General features: G+C 43.0%; 1 protein-coding gene across 1 annotated transcript; it reads right to left on the bottom strand.

Annotated features, from left to right (window-relative positions):
• Window positions 1-259: 259 nt before the first annotated feature.
• Window positions 260-14486, bottom strand: ci085 (CI085 protein). The gene is made up of 4 exons (NM_001141657.2): window positions 14350-14486; window positions 14036-14142; window positions 5003-5116; window positions 260-689 (listed from the first exon to the last, which is right to left on the bottom strand). The coding sequence occupies exons 1-4, from the start codon at window positions 14449-14451 to the stop codon at window positions 479-481; spliced, it is 534 nt and encodes a 177-aa protein (NP_001135129.1). The 5' UTR covers window positions 14452-14486; the 3' UTR covers window positions 260-478.
• Between the last annotated feature and the right edge of the window lie 232 nt (window positions 14487-14718).

Here is a 14718-nt window from a genome sequence, read left to right as displayed (position 1 = left end):
TGTTTTAGCTTTGTCATTATGGGGTATTGTGTGTGTAGATAGAGGGAGGAGGAAAACAATTTAATCCATTTTAGAATAAGGCCGTAACGTAACAAATGGAAAAAGTTAAGGTCTGAATACTTACTGAACGCACTGGTTATCTTTTTTCAATGGGAAATGCTGCGGGGTCACCATAATGACTTTCCCAGTAACACGTGTCAATTATCCTATCGTGTTTTAAAGGACAACGCTTCCTTAAACCTATCAAAACATGACAATTGATATCCCAGAGGATTTATTACAAAACAGTTAATTGAAAGTGGGCTTTGTTCATTTAATGTTCCAACCCCAAATACAAGTAGGCTGTTGTATGAGAGTGGTGAAATCTACAGTGAAGAGCCTTCTATGCAAAAGTATGTATAATCAGAGGATATGTATATTAATACATTTAAATGAATACAGTAGAGGTACAGTAAGGGTGATCTTGGTTTGGCTGTCTTTAGTCTTTGAAACGAACATGTGCCACATCAGCAATAGGGGCCTTGCCTCCTGCATTCTCAAGACCTGAGTCACTTGCAAAGTCCTCAAAGTCACTGCTCAAGTTGCCAAAATCCTCATTGTCAAACTCATCTAAGTCTTTCTTCCTCAGAGTGCATCCTGTCTTCTTTTGATTGGTGTCTTCCTCCTCTTCCTGCTTCTTTGTGTCAACCCTATTAGGTGAAAGCAGAATGAAAAAAAAAAAAAAAATCATGTAAAATGTAACCCTTTAGATTTTTACAGTCTGAAAGTAGTAGACCAACAGCACGTGGTTATTCAGACGCAAGCCTATTGAACTAATAGTGGATCGGGGACAATTCTAACACATTTGTTTTACTTTTGGCCAGTTGAGTTCAAAATGTGATACAAACAACTTAGATTTGTCTGCTACAAATTGATGTACAGTTAAAGTTGGAAGTTTACATACACCTTACTGAGTTTAAATGTATTTCACAATTCCTGACATCTAATTCTATTAAAAAGTCCCTCTCTCAGGTCAGTTAGGACCACCACTTTATTTTAAGAATGTGAAATGTCAGAATAATAGTAGAGAATGATTTCGGCTTTTATTTTTTTCATCACATTCCCAGTGGGTCAGAAGTTTACATACACTCAATTTGTATTTGGTAGCATTGCCTTTACATTGTTTAACTTGGGACAAACGTTTTGGGTAACCTTCCACAAGCTTCCCACAATAAGTTGGGTGAATTTTGGCCCATTCCTCTTGACAGAGCTGGTGTAACTGAGTCAGGTTTGTAGGCCTCCTTGCGCGCACACACTTTTTCAGTTCTGCCCACAAATGTTCTATGGGATTGAGGTCAGGGCTTTGTGATGGCCACTCCAATACCTTGACTTTGTTGTCCTTAAGCCATTTTGGAAGTATGCTTGGGGTCATTGTCCATTTGGAAGACCCATTTGCGACTAAGCTTTAACTTCCTAACTGATGTCTTGAGATGTTGCTTCAATATATCCACATAATTTTCCTCCCTATGAAGCCATCTGTTTTATGAAGTGCACCAGTCCCTCCTGCAGCAAGGCACCCCCACAACATGATGCTTCCACCCCCGTGCTTCACGGTTGGGATGGTGTTCTTCGGCTTGCAAGCATCCCCCTTTTTCCTCCAAACACAACGATGTTCATTATGGCCAAACAGTTCTATTTTTGTTTCATCAGACCAGAGGACATTTCTCCAAAAAGTACAATCTTTGTCCCCATGTGCTGTTGCAAACCATAGTATGGCTTTTTTTAATGGCGGTTTTTGAACAGTGGCTTCTTCCATGCTGAGCGGCCTTTCAGGTTGTGTCGATATAGGACTCGTTTTACTGTGGATATAGATACTTTTGTACCCGTTTCCTCCAGCATCTTCACAAGGTCCTTTGCTGTTGTTCTGGGATTGATTTGCACTTTTCGCACAAAAGTACGTTCATCTCTAGGAGACAGAACGAGTCTCCTTCCTGAGCAGTATGACGGCTGCGTGGTCCCGTGGTGTTTACACTTGCATACTATTGTTTATACAGATGAACATGGCACCTTCAGGCGTTTGTAAATTGCTTCCAAGGATGAACCAGACTTGTGGAGGTCTATAATTTTTTTCTGAGGTCCTGGCTGATTTCTTTAGATTTTCCCATGACGTCAAGCAAAGAGGCACTGTGTTTGAAGGTAGGCCTTGAAATGCATCCACAGGCACACCTCCAATTGACTCAAATTATGTCAATTAGCCTATCAGAAAGCTTCATGACAATTTTCTGGAATTTTCCAAGCTGTTTAAAAGGCACAGTCAACGTAGTGTATGTAAACTTCTGACCCACTGGAATTGTGATAGAGTGAATTATAAGTGAAATAATCTGTCTGTAAACAATTGTTGGAAAAATTACTTGTACCATGCACAATGTAGATGTCCTAACCGACTTGCAAAAACGATAGTTGGTTAACAAGAAATTTGTGGAGTGGTTGAAAAACAAGTTTTAATGACTCCAACCTAAGTGTATGTAAACTTCCGACTTCAACTATAGCCATCATTTTAAAGCAAACAGAATGCATAATTTTTTCTCAAACAAGGAGAGTTACAACTGAGGGTCAATTGTAACATACTGTAAACAGTGTTTGTGGTAAAATGAAACAAAAAAATATCCTATAATTAACACGTGCATCTCAAGAATGAATACATTTTATTGATCATAAAACTATTTCGGGAAATAAAATTTGCTGAGCGTGGCACAGTGACTTGCCTCTTCACATTACTTTGTGACTAAACTGAGCACGTGCACGGTGAATCACATGATTCTAGCTGGTTCCTGATTGGAGATGGGGAAGACCGGGGAAATAGCCTGTCAGTTTCTACGCACTCATGTTATTAGCGATTACTACTAGGTTACATTTATAAGCAGACAATTTCAAACACTAAGATGTGTTCATGTCAAGTGCAGTGAAAATATGTTTAGTTGTTTCAGAACAACCAGTAATTGGAACAGAACTTTCTGCCTTCACCCCCATTTCATTTATTTTCTATTTGTTAAGCACCTTGAAATGCATTTGTTGTAAGAAATGTGCTATAGACATGCAAATAAAATTTAATTTGATCCAGATTTAAAGCGCTAACATGAGTACTGAAACAAATTCATAAGTACTTGAACACGAAGGGTTTTCACCACTGAATGCCATTTAAAGTTGCCAGAATTCTCACACGCATTTCATAATAATGTGTTATCATGACTTCTCTGACAAAGACTTCTGTATAGTCGAAATGCTGTAATTATGGTGTCCCAATAAAGCACTGGAGAGCAGTAATATTCTGTTGGCCACCCTCTCATGCCTTTATTATAACATGACTTATACATAGAGCTAATCTCGAGGTATGAAAACAATTAAGACTGGTATTTTTTTTAAATAAACGATCCCTTTAACATGCTATACTGAACAAAGCTTCTCAAATTTTGTGCACAAATGTCTACATCCCTGTCAGTGAGCATTTCTCCTTTGCCAAGATAATCCATCCACCTGACAGGCATGGCATATCAAGAAGCTAATTAAACCGCATGATCATTACACAGGTGCACCTTGTGCTGGGGACATAAAAGGCCAATCTAAAAAGTGCAGTTTTGTCACAACACAATGCCACAGATGTCTCAAGTTGAGGGAGCGTAAAGTTGGTATGTTAACTGCAAAGCGGTTGCCTGAGAAGTTAAGGTTAATTTCTCTAACATAAACCTCCTCCAAAGTCGTTTTAGAGAATTTGGTAGTACGTCCAACCAGCCTCACAACTGCAGACCACGTGTAACCACGCCAGCCCAGGACCTCCACATCCGGCTTCTTCACCTGCGGGCTCATCGGAGACCAGCCAACCGGACAGCTGATGGAACTGTGGGTTTGCATAACCGAAGAATTGTGCCGCAAATTTCTGTCAGAAACCATCTCAGGGAAGCTCATCTGCATGCTTGTTGTCCTCATCAGGGTCTTGACCTGACTGCAGTTCAGCGTCGTAACCAACTTCAGTGGGCAAACGATCACCTTCGATGACCCCTGGCACGCTGGAGAAGTGTGCCCTTCACGGATGAATCCTGGTTTCAACTGTACCGGGCAGATGGCAGAGTGCCCCAGTGGGGTTATAGTATGGGCAGGCATAAGCTATGGACAACACAATTGCATTTTATAGATGGCAATATGAATGCACAGACATACCGTGTTGAGATCCTGAAGCCCATTGTCGTACCATTCATCCCCCGCCATCCCCTCATGTTTCAGCATGATAATGCACAGCCCCATGTCGCAAGGATTTGTACACAATTCCTAGAAGCTGAAAATGTCCCAGTTCTTCCAAGGCCTGCATACTCAGACATTGAGCATGTTTGGAATGCTCTGGATCGAGGAGTACAACAGCGTGTTCCAGTTCCCGCCAATATCCAGAAACTCCATACAGCCATTGAAGAGGAGTGGGACACCACTTCACAGGCCACAATCAACAGCATGATCAACTCTATGCGAAGGAGATGTGTCGCGCTGCATGAGGCAAATGGAGGTCACGCCAGATACTGTCTGATTTTCTGATCCATGTCACTACATTATTTTTAAGGCATCTGTGACGAGCAGATGCATATCTGTATTCCCAGTCATGTGAAATCCAGAGATTTTGGCATAATGAATTTACTTAAATTGACTGATTTCCTTATATGAACTGTAACTCAGTAAAATCTTTGAAATTGTTGCATTTATATTTTTCAGTGTAGTTTCCATTTCTTAAATCCAAAAGGACAGTGTCATGTAGTATGTTGATAGCGGTCATTCAAAACACCAAATTACATGCTAAATGAGAACATATTCATTGTAAGCTAAATAATAACTAAGGTAAATGTGTACTACTTGTTTTCACCCAGTAGACGGCAGTAGAAACAGACATCCCTGTTCCCAAGCAACACCTCTGCCAGCTTAGCCCACTGCTTGTGGGCTTTAGACTCACACACACCATAGAGTAGGAAGTAGGAACACTCACGGAATTACGATGTCCTCTTTCTTCCCACACTTGGCACAGAGCTCCAGCTTCAGGGCACAGGGTTTACAAATGACGTGATACGCATCCTTCACGGTCTTCTGAGAACATTTCACACTGAAACACATAGAAACACTCCCTGAATACCCATGTCCTTCTCTCACACCCCTTCACTAGCCAACATTTCACCCATACATATCCCCAAAAGCTTCCCTTGGTCTTCCTACTAAAACACAATTAAATTGGACATCCATGTTTGGTTTTGATTTGGAGTGGTAGCATCTAACAAGTGCATTTACTTATTTCCTGGGCACTGCAAACAACGACTTTCCAATCAGAACAGTCTACAGATATACCTTCCAACACGGGATGCGTACTGCTAAAACAAGTACAGTCATTTGCCGAGTACTTAGCTTTCCCTGTGGCTCAGTTGGTAGAGCATGGTGTTTACAGCACCAGCATGGTGTGTGCAATGCCAGGGTTGTGGGTTCGATTCCCACGGGGAGCCAGTACAAAAAAATGCATGAAATTAAATGTATGCATTCGCTACTGTAAGTCGCTCTGGATAAGAGCGTCTGCTAAATGACTAAAATGTAAATGTAAAATGTACTTAACGCCAACACTTATGTCCTAAGACGGAATGTTACTGTTAAAATAACTGTACTTACTGTTATTAAGTACAGCTGGTAGCCTAGTAGTTGAGAGTGTTAGGCCAGTAACCGTAAAGTAACGGTAAGGTAACTGGTTCGAATCCCCGAGCCGACTAGGTGTAAAATAACCCTAAACCTTGATCTAGGCACTTAACACTAATTGCTCCTGTAAAACGGTCGGGGTAAGAGTGTCAGCTAAATGTAAAACAATCAACTGTAAACATGACGTCAAGCTTTGTAGGGTTAGATAAGTATGGAACGCCGTTTCGGTCTTTGCGTGTCAAAAAATACACACGTCAATTAACACTATTTGACGTGTCAAATAAACTTGTTGACCAATCACGACCTGAATATGACTGCACGTCACAAAGTGTTGATCTTTTTTTTTTACGTCGTTATTACACATTGACTACACTATCACTCGTATTTCATATGTCAGTCACAACGATTCATCAATACGTATGCTATGATGCTGGTAAAGTTCTCTCGCGCACCTACAGTGCTGGTCATAAAAAAAGCTAGCTAGCTGATGGATGCAAACAACGTTCTTCCCCAAAAACATAGCAAAACGTCAATCTGTTTCAGTAGCTATATAGTTAGCTAGCTAACTATATAGCTAGGTGTCATCTAAAATAACCCTAATTTATAAGACAGTTCTTATTTGATTAATGGTGGTCGGACCCATCTGTGAAGGTAGCCACAATAGTGGACTTTGAGGTTAGCCTTCAAAATAAAAGTATGTCATTGAAAGTGATGCAAATCAAAACAAATAGTAGAATGCCGCCATAATAATGGTTGGAATGTTATATAAGAATCAACAAAATACTACTTGTTCATTTGACAAAAATCTGTTGAAATCACACTGGATGTATTAGACTAGAATTGCATTGGGGGCCATACTTATTTCACTGTACAGCCTTACCTACAGATTGTGGATCAATGACATGGGTTATCAGTCTACTCAGTGACACCCAGAGAACATTAGCGTTGTAGCTCTTATTGCTGGACTCTGAAACAACTTAATTGAGCCACATTTAATGTCAACCTACTATGTATATTGAACATTATTCGTTTTGAACTCTCCAGAGACAGACAGCAAGTGTGGTAGAGATGCTATGAATGATCAGCTATGAAAAGCCAACTGATATTTACTCCTGAGGTGCCGACCTGTTGCGCCCGCTATAACCACTGATTATTATTTGACCCTGCTGGTCATCTATGAAAATGTGAACATCTTGGCCATGTTCTGTTATAATCTCCACCCGGCACAGCCAGAAGAGGACTGACCACCCCTCAGCCTGGATCCTCTCTAGGTTTATTCCTAGGTTCTGGCCTTTCTAGGGAGTTTTGTCTAGCCACCGTGCTTCTACACCTGCATTGCAGCTTCAGGGCACAGGCTCATATACTACCCACCACTGCGACCTGTACGCTCTCGATGGCTGGCCCTCGCTTCATACTCATCACCAAACCCACTGGCTCCAGTCATCTACAAGACCCTGCTAGGTAAAGTTCCCCCTTATCTCAGCTCGCTGGTCACCATAGCAGCACCCACCTGTAGCACGCGCTCCAGCAGGTATATCTCTCTGGTCACCCCCAAAGCCAATTCCTCCTTCGGCCGCCTCTCTTTCCAGTTCTCTGCTGCCAATGACTGGAACGAACTACAAAAATCTCTGAAACTGGAAACACTTATCTCCCTCACTAGCTTTAAGCACCAGCTGTCAGAGCAGCTCACAGATCACTGCACCTGTACATAGCCCATCTATAATTTAGCCAAAAACAACTACCTCTTCCCCTAGTGTATTTATTTTGCTCCTTTGCACCCCATTATTTCTACTTTGCACTTTCTTCCACTACAAATCTACCATTCCAGTGTTTTCTTGCCATCTTGTATTTACTTCGCCACCATGGCCTTTTTTTGCCTTTACCTCCCTTATTTCACTTTGTATATAGACTTATTGTTCTACTATAGTATTGACTATGTTTTACTCCATGTGTAACTGTGTTGTATGTGTCGAACTGCTTTGCTTTATCTTGGCCAGGTAGCAATTATAAATGAGAATTTTTTCTCAACTTGCCTACCTGGTTAAATAAAAGGTGAAATAAAATAAAAAAATAGAAATTGCTTGCGGTTTTAGGCTGGGTTTCTGTACAGCACTTTGTAACATCAGCTGATGTAAGAAGGGCTATATAAATGCATTTGATTGATTCCTGAGGAAAAACAATACTGCACAGATGTTTAAGTCTGATAACTGAGGATATCTTGGGTATTGAGTAGACTGATACCCAATCCTTAGGTAAAGCTGTACAGTGCAATATGAATGTCAATACACACAATAGGCTGACTGGGGAGGTGATTTCACAGTCACAGTCCCGCGATAAGAGCTACAACGGTAATATTTGCGTAAACTCTTCACAGTTGTGTTCTGTGGGTGTCAGCAAGTAGACTGATACCCCATTTCATTGCTTCACATTCCAACCTTGTTTAACATTATCTAGTCTAAATATGGCATGATTCCACCAATTGTAAAATTCTGCATCACTTTCAAAGAGGTGCTTTTATTCAAAGGCAAACTGCAAATTCCACTAATGTGCCTACTCCTTATTGTGGCTAGCTTCACAACATATAACCCAGTCGAACCTCACTAGCCAGATGAAGCTAGCAGGCTGCTTATAACGTTAACCATGTTGCCCAAAGCTAAGTAGTTGGCTAGTTATTTATTTTCATGAACTGAAGTTCAATTTCAATAGGCGAACAACAAGTGGCTACTTAGCTAATACTTACAAAGGATTCCTAAATCATTGCTAAGAATATTGAAAATGACTGAAGTTTCTACTGGTCAGTGTTTTCTGGCTGGTTGTATTGGTGCTAGCTAGGTACCAAGCTAAAGCTAGTTAGCTACCCCAGAAGTAGTGGTCAAACAAATAATGCCTTATTACCAACGCGGTATTGTAAACATTGTTCGTGGACCGAGGTAAAGAGATTCAGGTTGGATAGTCGCCTGTAGTTTTCCTTATGTCCACCAACAGCGGTTAGGGACTGTCAACATAGTGACAAATCACATTTTTGAAATTGCAATAGCTCTTTGACCATTACTACTAAAACTTTCAAAACTGGTTCTAGCTAACCCGATGGAATAGACACACATTGCACACACTTTGTTTTTTGTCGATTTACATCTCGCACCATTTTCAATTATTTATTTTCAATAGCTCCTTGGTCATGTGACCTGACTTCAAACAAGGTTCAGGATGTACACTCAGTGGGCCTACACATTGCACACCCTTTAGTTTGTCCATTTTCATCTCACGCAATTCTACATGAATTTAATGAAATTAGAAATATTGAAAAACAACCTGTAACCTACTAACTTCAAACAAGGTTCAGAATGTCCACTGACCCTTCTATATTACAAACCCTTTAATTGGTCCATTTTCATCTTACACGTTTTTACATGAATTTCTCACACTTCCTAATTTCAACAGCTCCTTGGTCATGTGACCTACTGACCTCAAACTACTTTCAGAATGTCCACGGACTGGCGCGTTGAGTCTAGTGAGGTAACGTGACCAATCCAGGAGAAGATGACGGGAGCCCCGGGGAGAGTTCTTTTCTTTATGAAGGGCAGGGCGCCTTGGAATGGGTTTGCCCCGAGACGGGCCCATTCCCTGGAAAGCGTTGCGGTTCCGGTGGCGTCCTGTGAGCACTCGGTCCTGGAATATGGGGCTTTTGGTCAAGCATGAAAATGTGAGGGCGGTTCCACCAGACAATGATTTTCTGTAGGGCTCTTGTAAACTAATCCTACCTTGACAGGAAGCCAGAGAGAATGATGGCGCGAACGCATCCCTGGCTTTGGCTGGGAGGGGGGAGTTAAGTCCTGGGAGACAGATGATGAAAGTGTACTACTGACATCAGTCGGATCACAGAGTAGCTGTGATGAAACATTTAAAAACACACGTCCCCTGTATACTTAGCTAACTCTAAACCGCAAAGGTTTGAATCCAACGTTGGTTTCGGCTGGTCCCGCTAACAGTGGAGCACTAAATGGAATCTGCTTAGCGGTTATGGACACTGCCAGGTCTCAGGTCCGCCTGGGTGCCGGACTCTACACATTCTATGTGGGAGCTCTCCTCCACACTCCTTGGAGCATGTAGTGGAGATGGCATGTGCCTTACCATTAGCTGACACTACCAGGCCTCAGGCTTGCCTGAGTGCGGGACACCACACATTGTAGGTGGGGAGGTCTCCTCTACGCTCACTAGACTCGAGGCGGAGACTAAACACATTGGCCCCACAGTGAAAGGGAATTGCATGGATCTGGCTTATGCCCTACGAAGTGGGGAGAGGTATCTCCAGCTTGTCTGGGGAGGGAGCCCTACACCTGATGTGGGTAGTACCATCCATGCCCAGTGATTTGCTGTGGACCCCAAAAATGGATGGAAGAAGCCTAGGTTCCTACTGGGCACGGATCACTGAATGTCAACTTGATTAAATTCAAAAGGAGCGTACCCACCTGTCGCGGTCGCACTCAAATCACCCATGGGGTGACTGTGACCCGCTCATGTCAAGTAAGGAATATTGATGAAGCACTGGTAAAGGTGGTTCCTATGGCTGTGTCCCAGAGGGCTGACTGGGAAAGTAAATGATTGAAAGGGGATGATTTTCTGTTGCTTCTTCCGACACCTGGTTGATGGTGCCGCTAAATACTGCGACAAGTATTTGTTTTTCAATCCTATAAGTATTGTGCTGGCACTTGATGTCGATTGGGTGTAAAAAAAAAAAACAGTTAAAGTCCGCTGTAGGTTAGTAGCGGCAACTTATGTCCAGTTTGTAAGACAGAATAGCCTCTGATGATACCGCCGGACGTGACTGGACTGGATGTCAATTTGATGATATCTGACTGTTGCATGCTACCCTTCGTGGTTGCACTCAAACCACCTTCGGGGTGTAAACAGCAGGACATAAGAGTCTCTTGAGGTAGCCAAATGCCTTGTCATCTAAATAGTGACACGCATGAATGGATGAACGAGATTCCCCACCTACTATCTAGCAAAACCACAGCCAAGGGAACAGGCTTGACGGAATCAGCGGGGAAAGAAGACCCTTTTGAGCTTGACTCTAGTCTGGCACTGTGAAGAGACATGAGATGTAGAATAAGTGGGAGGCCTCGGCCAGCGGTGAAATACCACTACTGTTATAATTTTTTCACTTACCCAGTGAGGCAAGCCCTGAGCGAGCTCGTGCTTCTCCCCGCTCCGGGGACAGTGGCAGGTGGGGAGTTTGACTGGGGCGGTACAACTGTCAAACGGTAACAGGTGTCCTAAGGCGAGCTCAGGGAGGACAGAAACTTACCGTGGCGCAGAAGGGCAAAAGCTCGCATGATCTTGATTTTCAGTATGAATACAGAACGTGAAAGCGGGACTCACGATCGTTCTGACTTTTTGAGTTTTAAGCAGGAGGCGTCAGAAAAGTTCCCACAGAGATAACTGGCTCGTGGCGGCCAAGCGTTCATAGCGACGTCGCTTTTTGATCCTTTGATGTCGGCTCTTCCTACGATTGTGAAGCAGAATTCACCAAGCGTTGGATTGTTCACCCACTAATAGGGAACGTGACATGGGTTTAGACCATCGTGGGACAGGTTAGTTTTACCATACTGATGTGTTGCTGCATTAGAAATCCTGCTCAGTACGAGAGGAACCGCAGGTTCAGACATTTGGTGTACGTGCTTGGCTGAGGAGCCAATGGTGCGAAGCTACCATCTGTGGGATTATGACTGAACGCCTCCAAGTCAGAATCCCCCCTAAACTTAACAATACCGTAGCGCCGCAGATCTTCGGTTAGCCCGGGACAGCCTGCCTCTTTTGGCAGGTGAGTAGAGCCGTTTGTGACTGGGTTGGGGTGTGGCCGGATGAGTTGCCACACCTCTCTACTGATGCGCACTCCATGTTTGTGGGGAACCTGGTGCTAAATCACTTGTAGACGACATGATTCTGGGTCAGGGTTTTGTACGTAGCAGAGCCGCTCACTCACTGCGATCTATTGAAAGTCAGCCCTCAATCCAAGCTTTTGTCGGGGACGGAAGGCCTCTTCCTCCACCATCCTGCTCCTCCATTACTTACGGGTTACCAGGTGCACGCAGAAGGTCCAGGGGACAGAGGCTGGACACAGAGTGTGAGAGCTCAGGTGGGTAGAAGGCGTAAGACATTGGGCTCTGGATAGGTAGGGGGCTAGGTGGTGGTCGCCCATCTGCCCGGCCCATCCTCGGGGAATGTGACTCAGGTTGGGACTCGCTGTGGAAGTCAGTGTCACCAGGTGCACGAGGAGGCCTCCCAAGGCGGGGGGCACTCAGAGTCCTGGTGACACTTTGACTCAGACTTCCTCAGATCTCAGACTCAGGGGGCTGTGGGCAGCACTCAGGCTGTGGAGGTTGGAGTGGGGACAGTCTCTGAGTGGAAAAAAGTGGGCGGGTTACCAGGAGCACGTGGTTCCTGACAGCGGGACTATAGATGTCTTAGTAATTCCAGGGAGTAAGCTATACTTTAACAGGCTGACCACACCGTTCGCGTCGCCAAGGGCTAAAATAACAAGTCCTTTCTATTTCTGACGCAGATCGCACTGCAAGTCCTGCCTCTCCCATCTCCTCATTGGTTTATAGAAGCAGGTACCCACATGCCATCTCCTCATTGGCTATACCCACGTGGGTGATTGAAAGACAACTGTGTTGCCGGTCGGTGTAGTAATACTATGAAAGTTTAGATGCCAATCACCATATAAGTTCAAAGAAGAAAAAGCCTGGAAGGAGGAGAGATGACTAGAAACGATTCGGTTGACTGTTTTATGTGTGTATTAATTGTCGGAATAGAAGACCTTGTGCATTTCAGGTAAAATAACAACTCAATGTTTATATCCCAGGACAAATTAGCTAGCAAGTGCAAGCTAACTAGCTAAATTGCCATAAATGTTTAATGCTTTTCGACCTGTCCCCAAATTAGGGAGAGCAGGTGTGGAGGTCTGTAGTTCCAGGGAGTAAACTATACACTCTCAGGCCCAGGGAGAGGGCGGGGAGTGTAGGCCTAGAGGCCAGCAGTCAGAGGTCACCAGGTCAATGGGGGACTGCCTGGAAGTCAGGAAGGCCTCAGGGAGAAGGCCCAAGTGAATAAGTGTGTGAGTGACACTGTCCTTCAGGGGAACAGAGCAGGCAATTCATGTAAAATTGTGTGAGATTAAAATGGACAAACAAAAGGGTGTGCCATGTATAAGGCTAGTCAGTGGATATTCTGAACCTTGTTTGAGTCAAGTAGGTCACATGACCAAGGAGCTATTGATATTTTGAAAAATTAAAAAATGAATATAAAATCAAATGAGATGAAAACAGACAAACTAAAGGGTGTGCAATGTGTAGGCCCACTGAGTGTACATTCTGAACCTTGTTTCAGGTCAGTAGTTCACATGACCAAGGAGCAATTGAAATGTAAAATCACCTGAGACGATAATTGACAAAGAAAAGGGTGTGCAATATAGAAGGGTAGTGAGTGGACATTCTGAACCTTGGTTGAGTCCAGTAGGTCACATGACCAAGGAGCTGTTGAAATTACAAAGTTTTAAAAATTAATGTAAAAACATGCGAGATGACAATGGACAAACTAAAGGGTGTGCAATGTGTAGGTCCACTGAGTGTACATTCTGAACCTTGTTAGAAGTCAGTAGGTCACATGACCAAGGAGGTATTAACATTTTAAAAAATGTATGTAAAATCGTGGGAGATGAAACTGGACAAACTAAAGGGTGTGCGATATAGAAGGGTAGTCAGCAGACATTCTGAACCTTGGTTGAGGTCAGTAGGTCACATGACCAAGGAGCTATTGAAATTCAAATGTAAAAGTTTGTACTTTGTTTACACTCCCTAACTATTTCAACTGGGAATACAAAATGCTGCTCAGATTTCCACACGTTTATTAGATTGGGAAAGCAAATGAATGTCCAAATTGTGAAAATAAGACCTGTGCAATGTTGTGCACAATTTTTCCAACTTCATACTTATTTGGAGTCTGGCTCAAGTGCGAATATCCAACCTGAAACAACCAGTGTGTACTTGTTTGTACAGCTTTGACAGTGTTACTGATAGTTGTGGTGGCGCTTGCCTTGCACGTGCAAATTCAGCACACACAACGTTCTATAATAGTATTGTGTTATTTGACGTGTCAAAAAGTGTTATTTGACTTGTATCTTTTTTGACACGCAAAGACCCAAACGGTGTACCATAGATAACGTGGGGTAAATGTATGCACCTTGGTACATCCTACTTCGACTTGGCTCTCTATTGGATCAAAATGTTCTCAAACGACACTGAGTGCATATATTTTTAACATGTGTGTGTAACGTACTAACCATGTTCGGGGTTGGGTGAGGGATTTGTATTTGTTGTACTTGACTTTCCACTCAATAACTTCCTTGCAGCGTTGGCACAACCCGTCGTGGACCTTTGAGTTTGCTATCTGCAACAATATCAGCACCAGATTTACACAGGGAAAAGTAAAACAGACCTAAAATCAGCCCAGCATTATCCATACGGATGGTAGACAGTTGCCAGACAGAATGAATCCAAATGGTTTGCTAGCTAGCCAACTGTTTTGCTAACATACTGCCATCATGTCTTGTATTAATGACGGCGCTATGGAACGTTAGTCAGTCATACACCGTACCTTTACTTGAACACTTGCTCCATATTTGTCGTTCTTGTAAGCAGTCGTGTTTTGGTGCTTCTGTCCTCGCGAGCGAGATGCGTTGCCTTTTTGAGAACTCATTTTGCTAAAATCAGAACTCAGATCCCACAACACATGGCATGACAAAATAACCCGGAAGAATATGTCTCGTCATGAGTGACGTCGGATAAAGAGTTACAATTTAACTTTGCAAAATCTCAATATCAACGTTTAATAGCATAAAGATCCACATGTGAATATAGTATTGTTCTAATTGAAATATCGTATTGACACTTTCTCTTTTAGATAACGCATTTCCCTTATCCCATTCCGAAACAAAATTAAATAATTACGTCATTCTACACCGAA

Source organism: Salmo salar, chromosome ssa24, assembly GCF_905237065.1.
Source record: "Salmo salar chromosome ssa24, Ssal_v3.1, whole genome shotgun sequence".
NCBI classification, from domain to species: domain Eukaryota; kingdom Metazoa; phylum Chordata; class Actinopteri; order Salmoniformes; family Salmonidae; genus Salmo; species Salmo salar.
The sequence above is the reverse complement of the archived record's forward strand: the minus strand, read 5'-3'. Positions and strand labels throughout refer to the sequence as shown.